The sequence below is a fragment of the Rattus norvegicus genome, chromosome 17, assembly GCF_021556685.1.
Source record: "Rattus norvegicus strain SHRSP/BbbUtx chromosome 17, alternate assembly SHRSP_T2T, whole genome shotgun sequence".
Classification (NCBI taxonomy): Eukaryota; Metazoa; Chordata; class Mammalia; order Rodentia; family Muridae; genus Rattus; species Rattus norvegicus.
The window spans coordinates 51735313-51762438 of NC_141550.1; the positions used below are offsets into that span (position 1 = coordinate 51735313).

General features: G+C 39.2%; 1 protein-coding gene across 3 annotated transcripts in view; it reads right to left on the reverse strand.

Moving 5' to 3' along the window:
- The window catches only part of LOC148000176 (amphiphysin-like), a 143308-nt gene that overhangs the window by 34385 nt on the left and 81797 nt on the right, over nt 1-27126 (reverse strand). For 2 of the 3 annotated variants that reach the window (XM_087591859.1, XM_087591858.1), the window contains exons 8-15: nt 20284-20359; nt 19623-19705; nt 17345-17483; nt 16062-16190; nt 7309-7425; nt 4642-4665; nt 2819-2842; nt 379-411 (exon numbers count right to left, since the gene is read on the reverse strand). In XM_087591859.1, coding sequence (XP_087447985.1) covers nt 379-411; nt 2819-2842; nt 4642-4665; nt 7309-7425; nt 16062-16190; nt 17345-17483; nt 19623-19705; nt 20284-20359 — 625 coding nt within the window. Of the gene's footprint in view, nt 1-378; nt 412-2111; nt 2607-2818; nt 2843-4641; nt 4666-7308; nt 7426-16061; nt 16191-17344; nt 17484-19622; nt 19706-20283; nt 20360-27126 lie in introns of all 3 variants that reach the window. The other variant, XM_087591860.1, reaches the window with a different exon arrangement.

A 27126-nucleotide genomic window follows, 5' to 3' on the forward strand; every position in this document is an offset into this window, starting at 1 on the left:
AACCTATCACTGTATGTGATGTGACTCACCTGGACATTCTAGAAGGAGCGCTTAAAAATCATCAGCTCTGAGAAACTTATCTCCTTTTTTTCCCAACAGCTGAGTATCTTATGGATCGGAGTCACTTCTAAGAACTAGTGGAACAACTGGCATAGCACTATGGAGCACTTAATGTGCTGGGTCTGGGTTAAGTGCACTGACACACAGCTCATTTCATCACAACAATGTTATTTCCATTACTCAACTTGTAAGTATGTAGGTCCAATTTTGTGCTGATGCTCTTAATCATTTTGCTGGATTGATGACATAAAATCCACACAGAAAAGACGTACAACACTCTCTGCTGGGAGCTCTTATAAGAAAACAGAATCTCCTTACCTGGGTAAAATCATTAAACGAACCTCCAGAAGCCTAAAAGAAATGGAAACCAGGTGTGACTTTTTTCAACAATTCCACAAGATGAGTGAATATTCATTAGACAAGCAGGAAAGAAACTACTACCACACACCAATTTAAAAATAATACAACAGGCTGCTTTGTTCGAAAGTGCTCAGGAGCTACAAAGAACCATGCTGCATTATTATAAATAGGCTGACAAAAAAAAAAAAAAAAGAAGAAGAAGGCAAAGATGGACACGCTTCAGTGTTCACCAACCCTGACCTTCTAAATGATGACAAGGTGATTCTAGCAAAAACCATGGGGGTTGATCTCTCTTTTGGGTCACTGATACGAATCACTGTGATAAACATCAACCAAGAGTCGAGAGCTTTAGTGAGACTGGGTAAAGCATTTCATGTGTTTTTACTGAGCAGAGCCACATTAGTGATAATCTCTGTTGCTCATAGATTAGCACATTTTGGTGTCTGAAACAAAAATGAAAATAAAAGGGGGGTGGAGGGAGACAGAGAGAGGGTGGGGGAGGGAGAGAGAAAGACAGACTCAGGAAGCGGGACGGCAAAAAGGACTCCACTATTTCCCAGCACAATCAATATTTAGATTTTTTTTTGTCAACCTGTTTGTGTTTGGTTTACATAGGTTTCAAGAGGTTCATATGTCAAGGAGATCAATGATGGAAATGAAGTTGGTGAGAGACATAAGGAAAAGCAGAGCCCAAGGACGTCTGGCTAGTCTAAGCTACATTCTAGGGTATGTACCTCATCTTTATCAGCCTCTATTTCTTGGTACAACAATCCATATCTCTGGTTAGCAATTTCATCTTCAGATAAATCTGAGTTGTTGATGTCATTGTCTCGGGAACTATCAGGACTCTCCACGCTAGTGTTCCAGGATGCTCCCTGACCCAATGGACTAGTTGTCTCCTGGCTTTGGTCCAAGCTGCTATCACTGGTATGTTTCCCACATATATCAGCTGGTAAGTTCTCCTCCAGTCCTTTCTCATTTCCTACCAAATGTTCCCAGCATCTATGTAAACCTTCTATATCTCTGATATGCCAGTGGCTATTAGATTCCTGCCATTTGGCAAATGTGCTTGTGTGGCCATCTGGAATATCAGAGCCTTCCACTATATCTACACTATTGATTCCTGACTCCAAGTCTGACTGCCAGACTTGACCTGGCTCTGTTCCCTTAGAATCTGTCCTTTCAGTTCTCGGAAATTTAATGAAATGACTAAAATTTCTGGTCATTTCTTTTTTAGTTAAATCCCATTCCCCAGTGCAGGAATCTTTAACAATAGACACGGGGTCAGTCTGCATAGGCAGGTTACTGATCCCTGTGTGATTGGCAGGTGTAGCTCCAGAGTCTTCTACCTTTTTATGATTAATTATTACTTGAGTCTTATCAGATAACTCTTGGATTCTGTCATCAAATTTATCTGTCACATGTACTCTTCCCATGTCCTTTTCTAATAGATAACCTTCCTCAAAGTCATTTTCATAGCTTTTTAGTTTTTCTTTACATATCATCTTTAGACCGTCCCAACTTTCTACTTCACTACTTTCAAGTGTCTCCTCCCCTTGCTCTGCTAGGTTTTTGAGATCATTTAGTGTTGTATTTCCTAGACTGTCACATACTTTCTCCTCAAATCCCTCAGGACCTTCTATTGCCTTGATATCAATACCTCCAGTGTCTACCCTTTGGTATGCCTCCGCACATCCCCACATAAGATCTTCTACCTTCTGTTTCTGTTTTATTTCTCCATCTGATATTTTAGCTTCTTCATGACCTTCCTTGAGCAGGTCAACTTTTCCGATGGCTGGTATCTCTGAGTCAAGTAAAGCATATGGCTGATCCGTCTCCATGCACGTAGGAATAGTAACTCCAGCCCCGGGAACAGGTTCCGAGGACAGCTGCTCATTTCTAGCTGGAGGGGAATCCTCACCCTGACCAGCTAGAGTAGAACAGTCAGCAGAAGAAAGCATTCCAGTGGATAATCTCATGTCTCGCTCTGCTTCAGAGAGACATGCAATGTCTTCTCGAGACTCACTTGGCGTCATCTCCTGCCTGACACTGTCTGTCCTAGCATGAGGGCCCCAAGTAAATGCACCTATATCAGTTTCATATCTTTGAATCTCTTCAGCCAAACCACTGTTAGGAGTTTCCTCCATGATGAGGTTACACATAGAAAGACTTTTTGAAGAGTCAGTCTTTAAATAAAGGGGAGAAAAATGAAACAGACCATGAGATATTTGATGAGAAACATACAGCTCTTCAGTAGTGTAGTACCAGTTAAATAAAAGCAGAAAGTCAAGTCTAGGACTAGCAATGTCATGGGAGAAAAGTCATTCAACAAAAAAGACTACACGTACAATGATATTAAATATCCTTAAAATAAAGAATGTTATGAAAATTAACTTACCGGTTGTACCAAATCAGTGCTTGTCTGTAAGGTGGGAAGTAGAGGAAAGAATAAAAAATGAAAAGACACATCAGGCAATGTTGAAGTCTCACACTATCTAGTGACCGCATTCTTTAGAGTGCTGTGGCTTTTACTGTCCAGGAATTACATTTTACAACTCATTTTGTGATAGGAATGGTTTGTTCTGAAAATTATGTAATGCTTCCTGTGGAAGAGGCACAAATGAGCCCATGTCATTTTCCACTATCAATGAGGATGTGCCATGGCTAGCTCACGATTTCTGCCTTAGGAAACCAAGAAATGAACATGCTTATCCAAATGAGTATGTGAATCTGAGAACACCAGGATGCTATCAAACACAGAGGTCAAGAAATGACTCCATGCTGCATGTTCTATAAGAATATCAGAGCGAAATCTCCCCAAACTCATTCTTCACTAGGCTCTATCTTTGAGGAATATTCTGGATGGAGAATGAATTTGTAAAAATGACATTGATGAGCTTGAATATTCTCTTGTCAGTCTGCCCTCAACCAAGAAGCTGATTTCTGCCCACAAGAAAAGTACTGTGTAAAGTAGATCGGACTACGAATCATGGACAGTATTCCCAGAAAGCTAATATTTCATGCATTTTTGTTAGAATTACTATTCCTAGGAAGTCTGGCCTCTATAGCATTGAAAAGGTCCTTCTAGAAGGTATCTTTGCCCTTATCTCAGTACTTTTAGAGAGGTAAAAACGTGCTATAGTTATAATTAAAGTATAATATTCAGGGATAACTAAGATTAATATTGTTTCCATAATCAGTAATAAAAGTAACACAAAGTTGAGGTTAGAATTCTAATTCCCTGAGTATCAACCCATCCTCATCTTTTTATAAATACACAAATAAAACTAATCAAGTGTAAATTACGAATTCAGTGTAAAAATGTCTTAGTCATGTATAGCTTCAACCAAAACTGTTAGTTTTGCTTTTGATCTGTTTCAAGGATCCTAAAACGTGAAATATAAACTCTAGGGAAGTTTTTAAAGACTTAGACCCTGCCCCAAGGAATGCTGGGCTTTCCATGGGTGTCATCAGTCTCCTAATTTTGCAATGCAGATGAATACCACCAAGCTCTACTCATCTCTCTCTCTCTCCCAGATCTAAATTCTGAAAATATTCAACCTTGCACATCAGGTCAGCTTTATAAAGTAACGCCATAATCATAGCTACCATTTGTTTATACATACTATATACTAGGATAAATGCCAGGCACCTACTTCACTAAATCCTTAAACAACCCTCTGAAGTATATGTCATTACCTTTATTTTATAGATGTGAAAAGCTGAGTCTTAGAGAATTTTAGAAATTGATCAAATTTACAAGATTATAAGTATTAGTGCTTAAACTCAAGTCCACAGCTACCTAGCTCAAATTATATATGTTTCTACCAAAAATTAATTAAATATAATGATATTAAAGTTCCCATTACCTTTCATTTTTTGATCCATACTCTGTGTTTTGATGCAGTTTAAGAGTACCATATGCATGCATGCCTTCCACTATGACAGCTCTTTAGGTCTTCAATCCCCACGGGAATACACAAAGAGCACAATGCCATTGTCTTGATCACTATTAGTTCAGCAATGTGGGACACTGACATACATTTCTCTATTACGTTTTTCAGATTTGGGAAATGTTCCAAACTTTCAGGTATTTTTTCTAGGGGAATACATTATCATTAAATAGATGGGTTTTCTTTTTCCTCACAGGTGAAAAAATATATTAAAGTTTCCAAATTTTTATAGATTAAAATATGTGGAACTAGTTCTCAGATGCCTTACCGTCCATAAGTCCCAGGGCAATGTCTGAAAGCAAACAAAAAGAAACACTCTAAGTGAAAGTCCACACAGTTAGTGGTAAACAAAAAGAGGCTAGGGATAACAGCACTCTTCCCTGGCTCCACTCTTGCTTATAGAAACACCCCACTTCTGTTACCAATTTTGGTGGACACTTGTCACATGTGGCTATTGGGAACTTGAAATGTACTAGTCTAATACATTCAAAACTTAAATTTGATATAGTTTTACTTAATTTGAGTTTAGCCACATGTAGATGCTGTGATAACTGCAGGAATCTAGCCAATCTGCCTTTGGCTCTTGAGAAAAGCTGGCTGGGTCCTGAATGTGCTGTATGATGAGTGTGTTATCCAAATACACATGCCATCAAAGTAAGAATATTTTCTAGCACTAGGATCATCATATCATTGAGAAAATACAGACCTCAATCGTTAACTAATGTGCTTGCCTCTCTCTACTACCTCAAAAGCATGTATTATGACTACTTTGATAGCAAATAGAGCCTTTAAAATGCCATTCTCCAATATGCTGGATTAGAGAACACGCAAATTAATTGGCAGTCATGAACATTAATAGGTACCCATCAAAGTCTATTAACAACATGCCTGACATGAACTTACTGATATTTTAATTACAAGGCTCGCTGATCTATGGAGGACTTTGGATGGTTAGAGCAGCTTGCCCTGAGGGTGAGGACAGTGAGAGAGCCTTCCTTTCTCCCCAACACTGAGAGTTACTGCTAAAGCCACATTGCCTCAGTGACTCATTCACCCACTTGTTTTGATTCAGTAAAGGTAAACAGAAGACTAGGAAGACATTTATTTCAAATGAGTTTCTAGAGGCTACCGCTGTCTTCTACAGATGCTGTCTCATAGAAAGCCAGGTCCTGTGGTGCTGACTGATATTCCTTACTCTCTCTGGCCTTCTAACTTCATCTCTATGTAGCTTAGATATCTGTTTGCTTATCACCAATCGAAGAACAGGGAAGATAGGACAGAACGGCTCCTTTAAAAAGCACACATATTTGTATCTTCAGATGCCTCGGTGTCTGAAATGCATTTTCTGTGTTTTTGACTATCCTAATGGTCTCTCTATAGCCTCTTGCTAAGAAGAGATAGTGAAAAACAAGTATAATATAATACAAGTCTCTGTGTGGTGCAGACAGCAGCAACACTTTCTCCAACGGAGGACGCAATGCTAACACTGGATTCAACTCTCCTTGGGAAAAGGAAAGGCTCTGCATGCTTGTGTGGACGCTGCAGAGATCATGAGATAAGCTGGTCCCTGGCACCTAGAATATCAGCTGACAAATGGGACCCAGTGGTAGGTAAAGGAGGTAGCTTTGAGAAGGAAGGGAAAGGGCATCTCCGAACCCAACAGACTCATGTAGTCTCCTTCAACCTGCCTTCCTCCTTAGAAAATGGACCGGTCTGTTAGGGCCACCAGAAAGCCAGAATTGCTTCCTCCTTGGCAGGGTCACAGGGACACATAGCCTGTCCTAATTGTGGTTTGTGTACATTCTGAATCTCCAAGGAGAGTTTAGAGACAGCCTACTAAGAGATCCTCTTTATTTACAAAGCACCAATAACGTTAGTTACATTTGATAATTAAATTAGTATTTCTCCCATTTACAAAGAGCAGACCTTCAGAAGGCACATCACCCTAGCAAAGCACAGACTAGCAAGAAAACTGTCTGCACAGAGCAGTGTGCACTCCTCAGGAGTCAGCTATAATGATTCACATCATCAGGACTAGAAATTCAAGTCAGTTCTTAATACCCAGTTGAATTTTAGTTCTAATTTGCACTATATTCTATAGCCTTGGATTTTCTCAAAGTTAAGTGTGAGTGCACCTCCTGCCCCCATACCTAATGTCAACAGTACTGATTTGTGTTTTGTTCTGAGGCTCTGTAACCGAGGGTCGCTGACTTTTTGTCCTCCTCCTACATCTCCCTGAGTAATGAGTGGGATTTCAGGTACATACCACCACATTTCATTCCTCAATATTGTGTTGATTTTCTTCCACTTAAGCAACAATTATATACTAACCACACCAAAAGCCTCATCCCTACATGCTCGGGTGTACACACCCAAGGCAGGCATCCTAACAGATCCTAAGGAGAATCTTATTACAGTGGTTACCAGAACGGGGAGAGAGTGAGGGAGAGATGAGCAAGAGTAAGCACAAGAAGCAAGGCACTCCACATCCACCTGTGGTCAGCACCAGAGCATTGCTCTGCAGGGGGACACTAGTATAGCTTCAAGCTCAGAACCATCCAGACTGCAAGTACATTTCTGTGGGGCGTGGTCTGGCAGTTATCCAAATAAACCTTGACCTCTAAAACATGAGGAAATGAGTAGGAAACTTGAAACTAAAAGAACTGTTTAGGGAAGCTGTAAGGCGTGTTATCAGAAGCCACACTCTTTGAGTGCCAGTGAGACACTGATAACCACTCCGAAAGACATGGTTCTGAGGGAAACAGCTCTGTGACAAGAGAAAGGTAATGGCAAGGAGAAGAGTAAAATATTTCCTACAAATAGGAAATATTTGTCAACCAAACAGAAAAGCAGAAAGGCACAGAGATCTCCTGTTAACTAACTACGCACACTCATTAATGTTTATCATCCCTAAACACCTGAGCTCACTCTATACCTGAGACATGGGTGAGTGGGTCGCTGCAGCAGAACCTGCTGGGGTCACATCAGGTTTGAAAGGGTCAAAGTCCAAATCCAGCAAAGTCTCCTCCTTCTTCACCTCCAGGACTTCATTCTGTTAAAACAGATGAATGGAATTTGTGGAAAGAGCCAGGTAGAATGTCTCACCGAGATGCCCAAGCCATGTCAGCTCTTCATCCAACGCAGTGATAGAGTCTAGCCACACATAACTCATGGCCCTGGATGACATCCCATCATTTCCCATTGAGGGGGAGTATTGGAATGCCACACAGATAAAAAGATTCTCCCTTTTAATTAGAAAATTAAACAGATTAAAAAATTCCACATGACTACAAAAGTAACAAAAAAAAAGATACTAAGATTTAAACTCAGTAGCATAACCATTGCTGCAGTGTATGTCTATGATGCTAAAACCTAGGAAGGAACTGATGCATGCTGCTGCCCACCTCATGTCCATCCCTCATCCTCCCGATGGTCTCTGTGAGTGCACTGAATAGGAAATGTGATCCAAATGCACTTGTATGTGAATACCTGGTCCCTACCTCCTGGCACTTTCTTTTTTGAAGATTACAGAAATTTTATGTAGAAGTGTTGCAAGGAAATTTTGATATTGCATAGTCTACTCCCTTCCTATCCTCTCACTTCTTCCTCACTGTGGACTCAATGTGACCAGACACCTTGTATTCCTGCTACCATTCCATCCATATCATGATGAATTGACCCTCAAACAACAAACTGAAATGCATTCTGAAGTCAAGGTGCTTTTCGTCAGGAATTATGACTCAATTTCTTGATTGAATTATTATATTATTCATTCCACCACTCTGTGTTTGTGTGTGTGTGTGTGTGTGTGTGTGTGTGTGTGTGTGCATGCACACGTTTGTGTAGAATAGTAAAAGGGGAGAAAACAGAGAGTTCTGAGCCAGTCAGTATTTGCTACAACATGACCCCTCCAACCTTTACTTGTAAAGCAGGTAAGCAACTATGACAGGATGGAAGTCTATTACGATACTGTAAGGCTGTGTTCAACATTGACATCTGTGCACCAGTCATAATGGGAAACAGGGAAACAGCATGGATTGAAGTTGGTTTAACCTGAGCTCAAGCTACAAAGTAAAGGTCAGAGCTGAGACAAGGTCTCCATAAATTATACCACAGTGACAGGAATGAAGGCAGTAACACACATCCAAATAACATGTTTTTGATATTTGGTATGTTTCATTTTTAAACATTTGGTCATGTAGAAATCGAAAGTTTATATCAATGGGTAGTGCACTATATAAAATTGAAGTGTTTGAAGAAAGATTTTGAAGGGCAGAAAATTTTTTTATTACTGGTCAAAGAAACAAACTTCAGAATCTAGAAAGGTGAGAACAGCTGAGAAGGTGCGGAAGGCAATACTTAAACATTCCACATTCGTTGTGTAGGAAAGCAGCATATCTATCAGGCTGTGGTCTCGCTTTTCAAGTGAATAATGCATTCTTATAATCCAGGTTCAAACTTTATATTTACTAGGTTATTTTTAATATTTAGAGATAGATTTTTATTGTATTGGTGTACACTATCTTTAAATGGAAGCATTTTCCATCAGACAAACTTAAAAATGTATTTTACTTCACTATGTGTCCCTGTGGCTATGTTTTTTCATGATGTATTTTCATTGTTTGGAGTGAAGGTTTTCATAATAATTTTTTCAGTCAATCATGCTTTGACCATGTTTACTCCAAACATATTCTATCATTCCCTCCTAGTACGGTTTCTTTTGCTAGACAATTTTTCTCCCATAATTTTATATAATATTGCCACTACTGCTTCTCCTTGTGTCATATATATGCATATATATGCTCCAATATTAGTCTTTAGCTTTCTATTTTTCAGCACAATTATTTCTCATAATAGGTTTTAAATTACATATACATTGCTCTCTCCAAAACACTTGTTTTTTAAAACTTTAAATCTTAATATCATAATTATGTTCTCTGTAAAGAGGGGGCATGTACCTGGAAGGGGAAAGTGGTAGGAGGCGTCAGGGAAGAGTTGAAGACGGAATGTAGATGGGTATCATCAGAATATGTTATATAAATGTGTGGAAAGGAATATAAAATATATACTTTACAATCTAACAGTGCCCCATGTAGAATTTGGGAAACTGTTTGCCTACAAAAGTATCACGTTTCCAACATAGCCGTTTATTAGAAAAAAAGAGGTAACACAAAGCAAATTCTTTGCTTTCATTGGATGCAAACTTGTTATTCAGACCTCAAAGCCAATATAATGGGAGAGTTAGACAACACCAGGAAAACAGCTCTTATCCATTGTACTGGTGGGTTCTTAGCTGTATACACAAGTCAAAACTTAGTAGTATGTTCATTTTAAATATGCACCTTAAATATGTGCATTTTAAATATGTGTGTATGTTAACACACAGTATATTGACCAATGAAGAACCACCGTAGCAAGAGTTATCTAGCATGACACAGCCTTACAATGCAATCATCCTGTTGTTTACCACGATAGGATCAAGTAAAACTGACATGAGATCATCGTTTTATATTTGTAGTAAAATATTCAATTAAAAAATTTAAATTTTCAAAACCATATTTTGTTTCACTATTTAAAGAGAATACTATGTATTATACAATGGCTAAAATATTGCATCTTGGAAATGGAATTATACTTCCTAATTTTTATCTTGTACTTTGTTTAATTTTACATTCTTTTTGTGTTAATTATATATCATTTTCAGCATGTAAAGCCTTCAAAGTAATATGAGGTAGCGCATATTGGAATTTACAGCTACAGCAACAGTACATTTAGATACAAAACATGTACTTCAAAACTAGACCTCATAACTTCATATGTGTACATACACAGTGTTGAATTATAACAGTATTTTAATGAGACAGATCAGTGAAGGGATTGGTATTACTTCTAGAGATTGTTTTCCCTCTTTGTTCTTTCAACACATTTTAAGGATGTTTATTATATCTCAAGTATTTGCATGCTTCTAGAACTCTTTCATGAGCCAGAGGATGTCAAATGGGAAGCTTAAGGGACAGAAGATAAAGCTTCTAGGAGCAATGCCAATTAGGAACAATTTTTTATGAATATAAATAGCAAAAACAAGAAAATAGTTGATAATTTCTAACAATGAGCAAAGTTGTAGCATTTCATCAATACATATGAGGAAGTTGTGGCTGGAGAAATGTAATTTAAGACTGGAAACATGTGAGGAGTATGTTGCAGATGGACTGTAGTTAACCTGAACACTGACATTAACTACAGTACACTGACAGGATTTAAATATTCACAATCTCATAATGGAGCAATTTACTCAAAAATAATGTTGTCAAGTGCTTTCCCCACAACATTTATTATAGAAAGATTTTAAAGAGTAGCATAACTCTGGCCCCTTTTATCTATAAACTGACTGACCATCTTCCTCCTATTTTAACATTTGCTACACTTGGAAGCCTGCAGTGTCCTGGCAAGACAGCACACAATAAGCCCAACATTCTACACAACAGATTCCCTAGTTATTTTGTTTTTGTTTCCTTGGAAGCCAGTTGAACAGAGTCATTCTGAGCTCGGCATCATGGCACTGAGGCAAGGTCTTCAACATGCTATGACTAAGTATGAAAGTCAACAGGGATAGAGAAGGCAAGGAAGATGGATGATGGCTGCTTTGCTTAGAATGAGCTTTTGTGATGACCAGTGGATTGACAACCTAAACTGATTGTCTGATGAGGTCTTCCTATGGGAAGGCGACTGCTGAGTAAATTGCTCCCTATGACTAATATGACCTTTAACTGATATAATCCCATGAAGATTAATATCAGAACATCACTGACATGTCCATTTCAAGAAAGTAAACATTGTGTATGGGAAGCAAAACAAACAAACAAACAATAAACAAAATAAAACAAAAAACTTGCTCTGGGCCAAGAATCCAGAAGAAAGTCTCTGGTGACAGAGAAGGATGGATTTGAAATTATGTTCTCAAGGTAAATTAGAAAGCACTTTAATCCATTTTCTGAAGATAAATGAGGGGGAGAGGGCTAGAATCCTATATGGGTGTACCTAGATATTGTGTGTATCTATGTGATTGCTTTATTTTTGTTATGAAGTATTAAGATCTTACTACATGCATGGAATGGTTTCCCAGGGATATATAATTTAAATCTTCATTTCTTAAAATATATCACCGAACCTACTTATCAAGAACAAGGTCTGGAACCATTAGAGAAGGTAGCTTATGGAAAGATAAATTGGGGCTTTTTGTTGTAGCACTTCTTAGAACCTTGAGCATGCTAGCATGAGCTATTACAAAGAGAAACTCGATAGAGATACTCTTCTCATATGACCCCCTCCACCTGAATGCCTATTTTCACAGCATGAGATTAGTGTATTTTAGGAATGCACATTGTCATTCTGTTGAAAATAGCCACAGATACTTGTGTAATATTGTCATGACACAAATATGGAGGTAACCCACCACTTTTTAAAAGCTGGACTTAAGGCACACTCCTCGAGATGAAAACCACCCTAATACTCCTAAAGTGCCTAAGTACCTGAGGCTAGATAGTTCGTGGGCCCTACGGGACAAACACACTACTATTATTCAGTTAAAAGAAAACAATTAAATGCCTCTTAATGACATATCTGGTAAACCCATAGATAAGTGTCTCACTCAACTCTCATCAGAGATGCTTTTCCTGTGGTGATTACAACTAACACAGACCCACAAATGGGCAATGAACAGAGAATAAGGGACTTTGGCCCACTCAAGACACAGAATGTCATTATTTAACCCCTCCTCATTGCTCAGGCATCTAACTATGAGAAAGAGAAGGTAAAAGATTGAAAAAGCCAGAAGTTGTCATAGATGGTCACAAGGAAGCAGTATGTTCTAGACACCACAGAACATATATATATGTGAACTCACAGACACTGTGACAGTATACACAGGATGATTTAAAGCACTTAAATCACTGGGAGAAGGGAGATGCAAAAATCACCTCTAATACAGAAGCTATCTATAATTGATGCCTGCTGGGAAAGAGAAAATGAGTTTTCTCTAATGGAGTGTCACTGGCTGTATCAATAACTCTATTGGAAGGCCTATGCTCACAAGTAGTTGGGCAACACAAAACAGACTCCATGTTTTGTGTTTGTGTGCAGGGGTGAGCAGGGGCATTTTTTGTCTTACTATTTGTTGTTTGTTTTGACTTTTGTTGATGTGTGCTACATGCTACCAGAGGAGAATGTAACTACCAATCCACGCAGCTGTGAACCCTGAAATCGATAGTAACAACTGCTTATCAAGACATGGCCACTGCCACTATAGTAGTATGAATATCATGGGCATAAAGAATCCCTTTTTGATTGGATTTAAGGCAAGTTAAAAACCCATTCCTGGTACCATTGTTGGGCTAAGAGCCTGAGGACGAACGGTCAGAGAGGCAACAGGAAAGCTACTACTATTATTCTCCTAAATGGATGTAGATTACACCAAGTCCTGGTGACATCATTATGTCTACAAACTGAGGCATCTCTCAGCTTTCATCAGACAAACATCTGTACATAGCATTTAACATAGGAGACTCACAACTAGCCAAAGTATACAGAATTAGAAATTAGCTGTGTAATGCTCAACTCTAATAGGCCATCTATATCACAACCTCCTTTTTCCAATGGGGATCATTGTGGAAGAGGTGAACAGACAGATTATATGAGCCAGTGGTGGTAGGAGACTACGAGGAAACTGTTTTCTGGACACAACTGGGCAGTTTCACATATGAACTGACAGTAGTTTAGACAACATACATAAAACCTGTAGGAGTCCAAGCCAGACAAGATACGAACATGGAAGGGAGGGTGTGTGTACAAAGTCACACACATTACTTGAGGCGCTGACTGTAACTGAGCTTCAGTTTTGCAGAGAGTATTGGTTTTCTTTATTGATATGATATTTGGTAGATTAATCACACTTTAGTGGAAGGATACACACCTAAGAATATATGGACAGTACAAATTGAGTCTAATTAGGGAAGAGGAGGAGGAGGAGGAGGAGGAGGAGGAGGAGGAGGAGGAGGAGGAGGAGGAGGGGAGAACACGAAGGACAAACAGAATGAGAAGTTGTCGTCAGTGTCAATGACTTAGGTAGATAGTGAAGGGTGTGGATCTTGGAGGAATTAGGTAAAGGTGAATATTATCAAAATATATAGTATTAAATTCTCAAAGAATTAATCAAATATTAAAACACAGTAAAGGATTTGTGCACAGGATTATAAGTTCTTGGGAGAAAATATTTGGAAAAAATGAACTTGTCTTTTAGCAGTTTTATTTTTGTGAACAAAACTTTGGGAAAACAGGAAAAGTATTTTCACATGCCATGCATGGTGTGCCTGTGAGCATGAAAAAGCATTCCCACAGAAAATTCTGGGCTATATCTAATTAAAGTTTGGCCATTAGAGGGCTCTGCAAGCTTAGTGGATTTCTGTTTTCAGTTCCAGGGACACAACAGTGAAAGCATTGCTGCGAGGTGATTTTTCCATCAGACAGGTTAGATTTTGCTTCTTACATTTGCAGCATCTGGCCAGGATTAACACAAAAGTGTTTTTCTTTCTCATTAAGTGCATTATAAAAATAGCTACTGTGGCCATAAATGATCTTCTAAGTGTAGGATGACTCACTTAGCAAAAATCCAAGGCAACCTGGAAAGGATCATTCTGCAGTAATGTAGGGGGAACCTTTCAGATAATTCTCAGTTTTCCAGTTTTCTGGAAATAGTAATAGTTTAACTATTACTATCTCATTTCTCATCAAGAATTGGTATCTTTCCTCTCTTAACCATTTATCTTTGCACTGCCCAAAACATTATTATTCTGATTTTATAATCCATTAGCTTATGCCTTAATATACAGTCTGTTCAATGCATCTAATATTATAAGCACCTAACACACATGTCCAAAAATTTTATATGAAACATTTGAAATCAGACTCTTTTAAGCGGGACAGTTATAAATGGGCCATCATTACACAGCCTTGGACTGGCTGGACATCTCTACAAACAGAAGCTGTTAATTCGTTGTGACAGCCAGTTCACCATCACTGATCTGAACCATGTAGACTTCCAACTGTTCAAAGTAGTAGTTCTCAGAATTAGGTTCCAAGACTAAGGACTGCTGGAGATACATTAAGTGACATAAAATCTTGCAGCTGCAGAAGAACAAGCAACTGAGGAAATTGTTAAAGGACTGCAGAGAAGACAGGTTCTGCCTATTTTAAATAAAACTAGATTTTTCTCCACTCAAAACCCCAAAATGACAAACCAAAATATAAATCCCATTTCACTTCTCTGCACATCTTAGTGTGAAACCAGGAACCATTTGGTGAATTAGAAGCATTGGATTTCACACTCTGTGATCCAGTTATTGGAGGCATGGTACTTCTCAGGTAAAAACACAAAACACAACACAACACACACACACACACACACACACACACACACACAAACACACACGCACGCACGCACCCCAAATGAACAAGACCAGAATTCCTCTTCTTTCTCTCCTTAAAATTAAAAGAAAGCAGATTAAATGACAAAGAACATCTCTGGTGGGTACTAATTTCAAATTCAGCTGACAGACTAACAAACATGGCACATAATCCATCAGTTACGCCCCAGTAGAGCGGTTCCATGAGATCCTACAGAAATGGTACATAACTCAGGTAGCAGCTCTACCTGTAAACTATGAGGTTTCTACCTTGTTCCCTTCCTCTAGCCAACTGTTTTCTGTCTCTAGCATTCAACAGTAGTAGGGTGAGTTAAGGCTCCCAGAAGTACTTACAGACTCTCCTGGCATCTGTAATTTTCAAAAGTACCTTGATTCTCCCTCTCCCCACCATGAGGGTCCTTGTAACTGAGCCAGAAAACTTGAAATAAAAACACTTAAAAAGAAAGAACACTTCTGGACCTCATCTTTACTTCGGAACTACTCTGTGTGCCACTTAAGTAGTCTCATCTCCTAGGCAGGGTGTCCTCAGCTAAGTACACAGGCTTCTAGAGGTCTAAAGTTCCCACTTAGGATTAACTGAGAGGATGCTATTGGTGGACACAGGTTAAAGCAACTGAACAAGGACAAGCCATCCTAAAATATCCTCAGTGCAAATGTTAATGTAGAAATAAAACTAGGAAATGACTCTGGCTAGTAGAAAAGGTGCAGGCTGATAAAATCTGGAAATTGAAATTTAGTCAAGAGTCAGGGGTTAGTATATCCAGTTGGTATGATAGTAATGTCCAGTGCTTTAGTTACGATAATATTGTGACATAAAAATGACCAATGAACTGAAGTTACTACATTAAGACTGCATAACCACACAACTTGAATTTTAAAATGTGAAACTGACAAATCCTCAAGGACGTGGTAGAAAAATTGAAAGAAAATAGGCCAGAGTGCATGCAAGGTTTTGTCACAGTGGTAGGATGACAGCAACTCTTCTTCATTGTATATTTTTCAACATACTTTCACATATATGTATATATATTCAATAAATATTAGAATTTTCAAATCCTATACACCTTACATTTAATAATCATTTGATTACAAAGCAATGAAACAAGCACAAGTAATAAAATTTTATTAATGGCTCTGATATCTACAGCTGACCTGAGAGTCCTGTCCACCATGGCACTTTGATGGTCATTCAGCTGTCCTGAGCACTCACCTGGGAAGGTGTTGTCACATTGATTTCTGGTACAAAGTTGTCCTCAAAGAAATTGATGATGTTCTCCTGCTGTAGTTCCTTTGTTGGGGTGACTTTAGGCAGAGGTGGGACAGGAGGCCCTTTCCTTGTCTGGGAAGCATTAATACAAACATAGTAGCCTTTGAGGAAGTGTCAGATGAGCACAGCTATGCAAACAGACATCTAACTGAAACTAATCTATACAAAGGTGTAAGCCTACTCGATTCAAGTCAAGAATGCTGTCCCCTTGGGTGCCTCACCAAACACTGACAGGCACTGGTCTAATTGGAAGAAGTCAGGTCACTTGATGAGAGTCCATACATCTTAATTTAAGCAACGCCCCAAACTGCAAGACCTATGATCTCACCCGGAAGCCATTCTTTCTCTCAGCTCATCTACCATTGATTTCTCTCATAAGAAAACAAATGGAATTTCAAAACAAAAATCAAGCCAGATGGGTTTTTTGTTTTGTTTTGTTTTGTTTTCTTCTTCATTTGTTTTCCCCAAATGAGTCAATGAGGTCAACAAAAGACAGTTCCCACTTCTCTTTCCACTCAGGAATTTTAAACATTAGAATCTACTACACTTATCTTCTTACAATGTTGCAGCTTCAGCCATATTCATAAAGCTTATACTGGACCATGAATGTTAAATGTAGCTACAGAAATATTATGTTCACACAATGCAGGGAAATCAAGAGTGGTGGGATCTTCTCTTTAGTTCATTTTGCCTGGTCATTACTTGGCTTTCACTGAGTGGCCACTCATGTGTAACACAATTTGGGGGATGAGATGTCTCCCAATACCCCAGTTCCAGGTGGTCATTGACTCCAATGGAGCACTGAAAAGAAGATTCAGTTCAGGAGGAATGTAGAATGAATGGAGTTTTGTAGATAGGGTTTTTCCTTTTCAAAGCTAATAGCTGCTCAGAGCATGGGCCAACCCAGCAAGTACTCCATCACTGAACAGACTCCTTCAGCCTCTGAATGGCAGGAGTCCAGGAACAAGTGAAGGTAAAGATGAGTATAGTCCAGGCCAAGAAGGTGGGGATGGGGCTAGAACACCCAAAAGAATAAAAAAACTGAGAATAAGAGGAAACACAAAAATCAAATAAAAAAAGCAGACAATGGCAATAATAATATCACTGTATCATGCCTTAGTCTTGTCATAGAAACTTTCTATAATGCTTATAATGCTTAACAAGAGAATCCCAAAGAAAGTCACTTCCCCATGAATTCTTCCATGGCCCTGATGCACACATCATACCTGTGAAGGTGATCTGGGTCGCACTGGGGCAGGAGATGCAGGTGCTAATGTGTGGTTGGGACTAGCCGTTGGGCTGGGGAGGGGTGAAGCCTCCTCTGGGGGTGATGGTGTCTTTGCAATGCGAAGAGGACCCGAATCACTGGATAGACACAGAGGGTTGAGCAAGAAGCCTTCTGAGAAGCAGGATTCTTAAAACCCAATATTCTTTACCCAAGAGAAATCCTGAAGCTTAATGTCACTGTTATTTCATCCCCCACTTCCAGGTTATTTCTAGCTGTTAGAAGTAGTAATGGATATTGGAAACTGTCACCATTAATTGCTCCCTGTGAACCACGGTCAACCATGCTTGGTTTTAGATATGTAAATAATGAGGTGTAAATAGGTTAAAAACAAAGAAAAACTGCAGTGCTTTACGACAGTTGCATTTATATCTTAGTATAAAATCTTGTTCTCGCCACATGCCAAATCAGCTCCACATCCCAACATAAGGCATAGTAAGAAAACCAGCTTCACTTCTGCTCTACAACAGAGTCATGTCACCCCACAATCATAGATAGTTACCCAGAAAGCTGTGACTTTTAATTTCAAAGGCAACTTGGGAGAGAGTTCATAAATCTTTTTCAGGAGTGCCTTTTGAATTATGTTTAGAGAGTTACAAAATACTTCTTTGTGTACTTTATGAAACAATGACTAACTCAGACACCTTCAGGGCACCAGCAGACCACATGACAGGTGAGATTCCACAACTTCCTAAGAAGCCATCATGTTCTAGGCACCTTGCCAGATGCTTGGGAACAGCTTAACATGATGACTCAGATGGCACATCCTACTCTCTAAGAACATCTAAAGACAACAGCAGACGGAGCAGAGTCTGTGACCTAAATAAGAGTACAGACGCAGCAGCATGATCTACACATTCAGGAGCTAAGGGAGCCACATTCTTTTAAAGACACTCTACATGATTGCGGCTCTTAGCCAGCAATCATGACCTCTGACTAGAAACAGCCCAATCTATACTCTATTCTAAAGACTGCCTTCAGAGCTAACTCACCACCTCGCTCTGCAGAGAATGTTTTTGAAAAGGAATAAAAATAAGAGACACTTGTCAAGTGGCTGTAACCCGACTTCTTGCTTTAACTGATAATGAAACTGTTATTTGCAAATGCTTCTGTTGACTTCATTTCCATGTCAAGCCACTCTTAACATGCCTTAGTTTCATAACATCCAAAAGGTAATTTGAATATTCTTATTATTCTATTATTCTTAGCTCAACAATGTAAAAAAACAATGTTGGAGCCTTAATTCTCTTCTTTTCTTAGATTACTTTAGGTCACACCTTTCCCCTGGAGAGAAAAGACACTCTGGCTTCCCTGGCAGCTATAGCAGAGGCTGTAGTTATAGGTAGGTACTCTAAAGAGAAGTCCATGATCAAAACAGTCATCATCAGACGCTAACATGGAGAAAGGTTGGAAACTGCATATGTCAATGGATGAGTCTGTACATACATTCCTATAAGTGTTTATAATGATTGGCATTAAAAACTACAAGTATAGAGTCTCAGAACTGACCATCACCTTAGGAATAATTTTATTCCATTGGACCCTACTTTTTCTATAGATATTTAAACGGGTTCTTTAATTCCAAAGGTTATTGGACTTGAATAAGAAAAACAAAGCAAATTGACCTTAAAGGTATGTAACTGAAACCTGGGGCTTCTGACTGCTCAAGGCTTGTTAGGTAAGATAAAATCATTGGAGAAAGTAAGCATGCAGTCAAACCAAGGTATACAGCTCAGCTGTGCCACTGGGCCCTCAGTCTCTGACTGGCCCATTCATAACAACATGCCATGGAACACTAACAAAGCCATGTTGCAGGGCAAATGGCAAAGCAGAGGTAGAGAGAGGGTGGGCGGCGAGATCTCTTCCACTCTTTTCCTTTCTTTAGTAGTGAACAATGAGCACAAAGCTGGAGGGGTTTTCTCTATTGCAGATGAAGTAACAAGGAGAAATGATGACTATCCCAACTGTTGCTCTCTGGTTCCATGTTCATCAGAAGCAGCTACTCACTTCTGCTGTGACCAGTAGCATCTTGATGTGAATGAAGGCAAGAAGTAAATGTAAGAGCCAAAAACCTAAGTTTGGGATCACTGTCTAGGTGGAAGGGCTCCTTTTAGATTTTTATAAGGTGACTAGAATAGTACAATGTGGTCTCCAGGCTCTAGAACGTTCAATACATAGGATATCACTTGCACATGCAGCTCAGAGGACCAGTGGCGTACCTGGGAGCTCCTTGAATGCTGAAGGCCTTGTCAGCGTGCTGATCACCAAGTTTCGTCATAACTTCATAAAGCTTGTGGCAAAGCTAAGAAGACAGAAGCCTGTTAAACACAGGATATTCTGGTGGCCACCCATGTTTTCCTCCCCATGAATGAACTTGTTTAGTGAGAAGCTACAACTCTTCTGGGAATTAGATTGGTCTTGAAATTCCACATACCACATTTAAAATCTACACCTAAGTTGAAATAACTTTATACAGTGAAAAGAATGTGCTACTTGCTGGATCAATCAGACATGTATTCAATAGGACATGAAGCAGAAATGACAAGGTGATTATCTTAAATCTATTAACAAATAGTCCTATGACTGTCCTGGTGAACTAAGGTAATAGAGAACACCATTACTGCTGCTTATCTAAATAATTTGAGACCAGGTTTATATATATACTAATTTAGAACATCATTTAAAATTCCAACTTTTCAGCTAACAGAGGAGGAAATAAAATAGTGGGGCTGTAATAAAATCTTCAATACCAGTGCAAATAGTTCAGAGAGTAGTAACACAGTATCGCTACAACATCCGTGTAAGGGTAAGGCTAGTTGGCAATTCTATGCAATGCCCTTTGCATTACTTTCCATAAGAGCAACAGTCACCATTACTCACCACTGCGATTTCCTTGTGAAACTTGGCCTCAAGGCTAGAGACGTTTTTGAAAGTATTGACATAAAACCCAACTCGTCTACCAAGGGGAAACAAATAAAAGAGGGAGCTGTTAGCAAAAGTAGCTTTTAATGGCCCTGAACCAAATTAAGACTATGTTCCTAATATAAAACTTTGAAAAATATTGAATTCAACAGCATCCTAGAGTAAACCTGACTTTTCTCCACTGGTCAGCACACGAGCTGCTCATTGGCAACATCTCAAACACATTTATAAGGGGAAGCTATGGGAAGGGTACTGGGACATGTAGCAAATTCTGTCTGTCTTTATCACAGTTCCCTAAGAGTAAGCACAAAAGCCAAACCGAGATTTAGCCAGGATAAATTCTTTCTCCACATAAAGAGTATCTGGACATTATTTTACTTAATTCTTTTCCTTTAGTTGGGTAACAACTACTTCAATTCATTTTATTGTTTCAGTGGCATTCTCAAAAATAACTGAAGAATCCTGATTATTCAACTAGATCTGAACTCCCAGGGAAAAACAAAACAAAACAAAACAAAACGAAGTAAGGTCTTGGATGACAGAAAACTTCTGATCTTCTGTTGCTTAAGCTAAGCCTTCCAGTGCATAGAATTCCAATGAGAGTGAACGGAGAAAACACCAATGTTAGTGGATCCAGGAGCCAGAGAGTTGCTTTTATTTGTTTCTTCATTTGATGCTTACAAAAATCCCCTGGGACGGTGAACCTCATTTACTAGAAAAAGTAAATGGCGCCCATTCATAGCCTGCCCCACATGTGGCCCATACATATACAACCACCAAACTAGATAAGATGGATGAAGCAAAGAAGTGCAGGCTGACAGGAACTGGATGTAGATCTCTCCTGAGAGACACAGCCAGAATATGGCAAATACATAGGCCAATGCCAGCAGCAAACCACTCAACTGAGAACGGGACCCCCGCCGAAGAAATTAGAGAAAGGACTGAAAGAGCTTGAAGGGGCTTGAAACCCCATATGAACAACAATGCCAACCAACCAGAGCTTCCAGGGACTAAGCCACTACCCAAAGACTATACATGGACTGACCCTGGACTCCAACTGCATAGTTAGCAATGAATAGCCTAGTAAGGGCACCACTGGAAGGGGAAGCCCTTGGTCCTGCTAAGACTGAACCCCCAGTGAATGTGATTGTTGCGGGGAGGGAGGTAATGGGGAGAGGATGGGGAGGGGAACAACCATATAAAAGGGGAGGGGGATGGGTTAGGGGGATGTTTGCCTGGAAACCAGGAAAGGTAATAACAATTGAAATGTAAATAAGAAATACCCAAATTAATAAAGATGGAGAAAAAAATAAAAAAGAAAAGAAAAAAAAAGAAAAAGTAAATGGGATAAACTGTCTAGGGTCATGCAGTTCACATGTAGAGAAAATCAATTTTTAAACCCCAAAAAAGAGAAATGTTATTTAAAAATATCATAGACTACTTCACAAAAAAATTTTAACCACGACTTCTATTTCCCTGTCAGCAAGTTCTGCTTTAATTAGGTGTTTTTGAATTTTAACTAAATTAGAAAAAACTTGGAGCCAAATGTAAGAATTCTGAAATGAAGTGATAATTAAATGGTAAATCTGCCCCATAAATAAGGCACTGTTTTTCTGTGGTTTACCTTGTACCTTAAATCCTTGCTACATTACATTCTATTTCCTCTACCCAGACACCAGGTGACCCTGATTTCACCTATTTTTATTGTAACTGATTTCAAAACATATATTTCACATATGCATGAATGCAGATGGTTCTTTACATCCATGGCTCTGTACACTGTACCTTAACCGTCCATGGGTTAAACCATCAGAAAACAAAGGGCATCTGCACTGGAGACAGGGTTCTCTCACCATCTTACTCTTTGCAGTTTCTAACAAAACAGCTATCTGCATAATGTTGTCATGGCATTAGGTCTTCTACATAATTTAGAGATGAGTGAAAGTTCATAACATGATGTAAGGAAGTGATACACAAATACAATGTCACTTTATTTTACATAAGGTTTTGCTTCCCTTAGGCGATCTGGGAACTGATTATCCACAGATACAGGGCAAAAATATATGTATTTACACATGTATATGTACTTTTGCATATAGGAATACAGTAATAAAAACTCTGGCATAGTGTCATTGGGAAATAGTAAAAGCTAAGGTCAGGGACTTAATTAATGAGCATTTGCACCATTATAATTAAATGGAATTATAAAAGCAAAGTATAGAACCGAATATGAATGCAAAGATGCCACAGTTAAATATAAAAAAAGAAACAAATGGATGTGGGGCACAAACAGCTAAAAGAACCCAGCCACAAACATTTGCTTGAGAGGACACACACAGGCTGGCCAGAAGGATGGGCCAGAATTGACTTGATGAGTACAGAGGTCATTAAAGTTGACTAGTGAGAGCTTCGTTTACTTGTCTTTTGCTTTGATAGAACACCATGACGAGGGCAAGCATCAGTTTATTTGGCCTACAATTCCAGAGTGATAAGAAGCCATAATGTTGGAGACAGTACGGCAGCAGTGGAAGGAATCTGCAAGACCACATCTTAAATAGCAAACACGAAGCAGAGAAACTGTCTGTAAGGTGAGGCCTTATGCTCTTATAGACCATCCTGATGACATTCTTCCTCTGGTGACAAGGCCTCACCACTACTTTATAGATGTTAGAAGCAGCTGGGAGATGTGCCTCTGGGTATGACTACAGGAGGTTATTTTGATTATGTTAATTGAGTTGAGATGACCTTCCCAGTGGGAGTGACATATGCCCTAAGCAGAGAATCCTGAAATGTGTGAGAGTCGGACTAAGCAGAGTACTTGCATGCACATAACTGTTGCTGACTTCTACAGGCTGTGGGTGTAACGTGACCAGCTCCCTCAAGCTCATGACACTAACTTCATTGCCACATTGGACTGTATTGTGGACGTGCAAGCCAAATAAACCCTTTTTCCTTAAGTTGCCTTTGTCATGGTATTGTATTGAAGTAATAGCAACTAAGACACTACATTTCCATGATTAATTTTTGTTTCTCTGTCACATCATCTGTTATATCAGTTTTTATCTAGAGATAATTGGGGCAGTTCTAGAAAGAAACAATATATTTCAATAGCTAAATAAGCATGTTTGCCTTCATAATATTTTCTTTCATTTTAGAATTTAAAAATTAAGTAGCATGTCTTAATTTAGAGAAAAAAATGGACGTAGTGGTGATACAACTTATCCTATAGAAGTTTTCTACAATAAAAAAAAAAAAATCAGGGACTGTTTCCAAAAGGGCCTTTGACTTGTTCACAACTGCATTCTTGGCCCTGGATACGTAACCTAGTACACAGAAGACACACAGTGATTATTATGTGAGTAAGTACAGGATAAATAGATAAATGAAAAAGCCATTGGGAGGGTTCACTCCAATGGGCCTTGACTTATAAAACACTAATGTGAAAATTAGTGAAATATATATGTACAAAGTGTGAGGCTCTGGGCGCTGATATTTCTTAGAAGGCTCATTTCACAAGTTCTTCATCAATAAAGGATTTTGAGACTTTACCACTTCAGGACTCAACAGGACTCCTTCTGATTTGCTGTCAAGAACCTTTTTTTAAGCCAGCAGTTTTGATGACATCACCATCACTAGGTGGGTATCACTGAGACATATTTTGTTCTGAGAAATATGCAAGCCCACATATACGCTGTTACCTTCACACACTCAGTCCTAACAGGAACATAACAGAACTCTACACTCCTATGGTGATCTATCTAAACAGCAAGTACGCATCCCAAGGCCCAAGCATCTTGTTAATCCCTGTTCTTCCACATCTGTGCCAGATCCTGCTTCTTGATCACTCTCATGGCTTCATCTGGGAATTGGAGCAACCCACTGTCTCACATCTAACTTATCCCATGAAAAATCCCTATTACTTCATTTGCAAGCACCTATACCCTACCTTTAAGACTTGTGTAAGACTGATGACTTTCTGGGCTTTTGTAAACTTTTTAAATTCATTTTTTATACAATATATTTTAATCATGTTTTCTCCTACCCTAGTGCCTCTGAAATCTTCCCCACCACCATGCTTGCCCATGCTTGTTCTTTCCTCTCTCTTTTTTGTTTCATTTTTAAAACAAGCAAACACAAAAATGGAGAAGAAGCTTAGGGAAAGGAGTTCCAGAGAAAGGAGGTCTCAGGAAGAGTCTACAAGACCTGACACTATGGTATGGTGTGCTTATAGACAGGAATTTAGCATGGCTGTCCTCCAACAGGCCCAACAAGCAGCTGAACACATCAGACACAGACACTTACACCCAACCAATGGACAGAAGCTCGGGACACCTGTGGTTGAATTAGGCTAAGGCTGGAAGAAGTCAAGGAGGAGGGAGACCCCATAGGAAGACCAGCAGTCTCAACTAACCTGGAGCCCTGAGATCTCTCAGACACTGAGCCACCAGCCAAGTAGCATACACTAACTGGTATGAGGCCCCCTACACATATACAGTAGAGGACTGGCCTCAGTGAGAGAAGCTGCACCTAACCCTCTAGAGACTTGAGGCCCCAGGGAGTGGGGTGGCCTAGTGGGTGGGACATCTTCTTGAAGATGGAAGAGGAAGAGAAATGGAATGAAGAAATGTCAATGGGTGAACTTGGAGGGGGATAACAATAGGACTGGAAAAGAAGATTAAAGAATATATATATATATATATATATACATATACACATATGTATGTATATACATACTGATATATATAATTAAATGTACACACTCCCAAGTTACACCCTTCAACAACTAAAGAGTAATCATTGAATACATATTAGTGTATGTAGTTTCAGACCGGCAAAAAAGTTAGGTACATATATATAATGCATATATATGGTATATAAATACATGATTATGTATTTTATTATATACATACATGTACTTTTCTAACACACACATATATATTCATGACATAAACTTGGTGACTTGAACTGTCATAATATACATATGGCTTTATAGTTTGTTTTAATATACTGAAAAACAATAATAAACATTTCTCATTATCAGAAAAAAATAAAACCTCCACAAAACCACAAAAACAGAAATCAAAATAAATAATCATAAGACCAATAAGAAAAAAATGTCGAAACAAAACAAAATGAGATAAAAAGTCTACAAAATGCATTGAGTTTGTTTTGTTTCCCAACTACTCCCGGGCCTGAGGCCTGGCCTTAAATGTTATATATACCCAGTGGGACTCCATTGGAGAAAACTACTTTTTTTTTCATTGCTAGGCAATATCAGTTGCTTCTTGATTAGGGGCAGGAGCTCATGTCCCCTGCCCCTTCTCAGGGCTGGGATGTCATCTGTCCTGAGTGCTTGCAGATCCTATGCATGCTACCATAGGCTCTGTGAGTTCATATGTGCATCAGTCCTGTTGTGTCTGGAAGACACTGTTTTCTTTCAGTCACCCATCACCTCTGGCTTTTACAATCCATATGGCTCCTATTCCACATAGATCTCTAAGCCTTCAGAGGAGGAAGACTTTGATGAAGACACTGCATTTATAACCAGATACACCAAACTCTCTCACCCTGCACATTAGATCATTATTTCCGTATTTCAGGCAACAGAATCTACTGGGTACCGACCATTTCAAGCCAGAATCATGTAATCCAGCCCTTAGCCCTGTCTGACTAGTCCTATCAACATCTTCACCATTCATTTTACACATTCTCTGGCTAAATACCCACACCAACCTGCCACTGACAATGCTGTCTTCTGAAGGTGACAAGAGTTATTTTCCAATATTTCCCTTATTCTATCTGCTATGTCTGTGGCATGATTCCCCATGCCCATCCTAAAATCAATATTTACAAACCAGAGATATCCACAGTGCTGTCCTCTCATGCTCCATGAGGTCACCAGTGCCTGCCATGGAGCCCCTGGTCCTTCCACCCACTGAGCCCTCTCTAGAAGTTCAGTCCAAGTGAAATATCCGAAGTTCTCGTGCATTTGGTCTTCCTATTATAATGGGGATTCCTGGAACACATTCAACAATGGAGTGTCCGCTGTTCTCAGCTTCTTGAGGTTCTATTTTCTTTGAGGGCCCTGATAGAGCTATCATTATTTCTTCTTAGGTTTTTCTGCGGGGCCTCCTGACACTGCACACTGCTTCATATTGCCACTCAGACATGGCCATTGACACCTCCCATACTTCCTTTCCTTCTTTTTCACTTACAAGCATAGTAAACTTACTTGATTACTTAATAAACTTCTTAATGCATCTTCAAACACATCACACATGAGATGGAACTTATTACATTTCAAAACCTTCATTTTCATTATGTACTAAATCCTCATCTCTAAAGTTACCCTGGGCACTCAGCAAGGCCAGTCTCAATTACATTATTTTTGCATGACATTTTACTTTTGTTTCTTTTTATCCTTCAATGTAGGCTTTAAGAAAACAAAACGTTCAGTATAAGGTCTATAGCACATCAAAGAAGCTAGACACAGAGTGGGCGGCCAATAAATACTTGACAAATAAGTGAATATAACCTCTGCTCTCTGTCCTGCTTTCTCCCCACACTTCCCTCCTTTGAGTTCTCTTTTCTATCACCTTTGTGCCATATCACATTAATAAGCTTCCAAGAACCGGAGCTGGAGAAATGTCTCAGGGGTTAAGAGCACTAGATGCTATTTCAGAAGACCTCAGTTTAGTTCACACCACTCACGTGGCAGCTCCCAACCACCATAAACTCCCCCAGTTCCAGGGTACTTGACCTTCTCTTCTGGGCTTCATTGGTACCAGGCATGCATGTGAT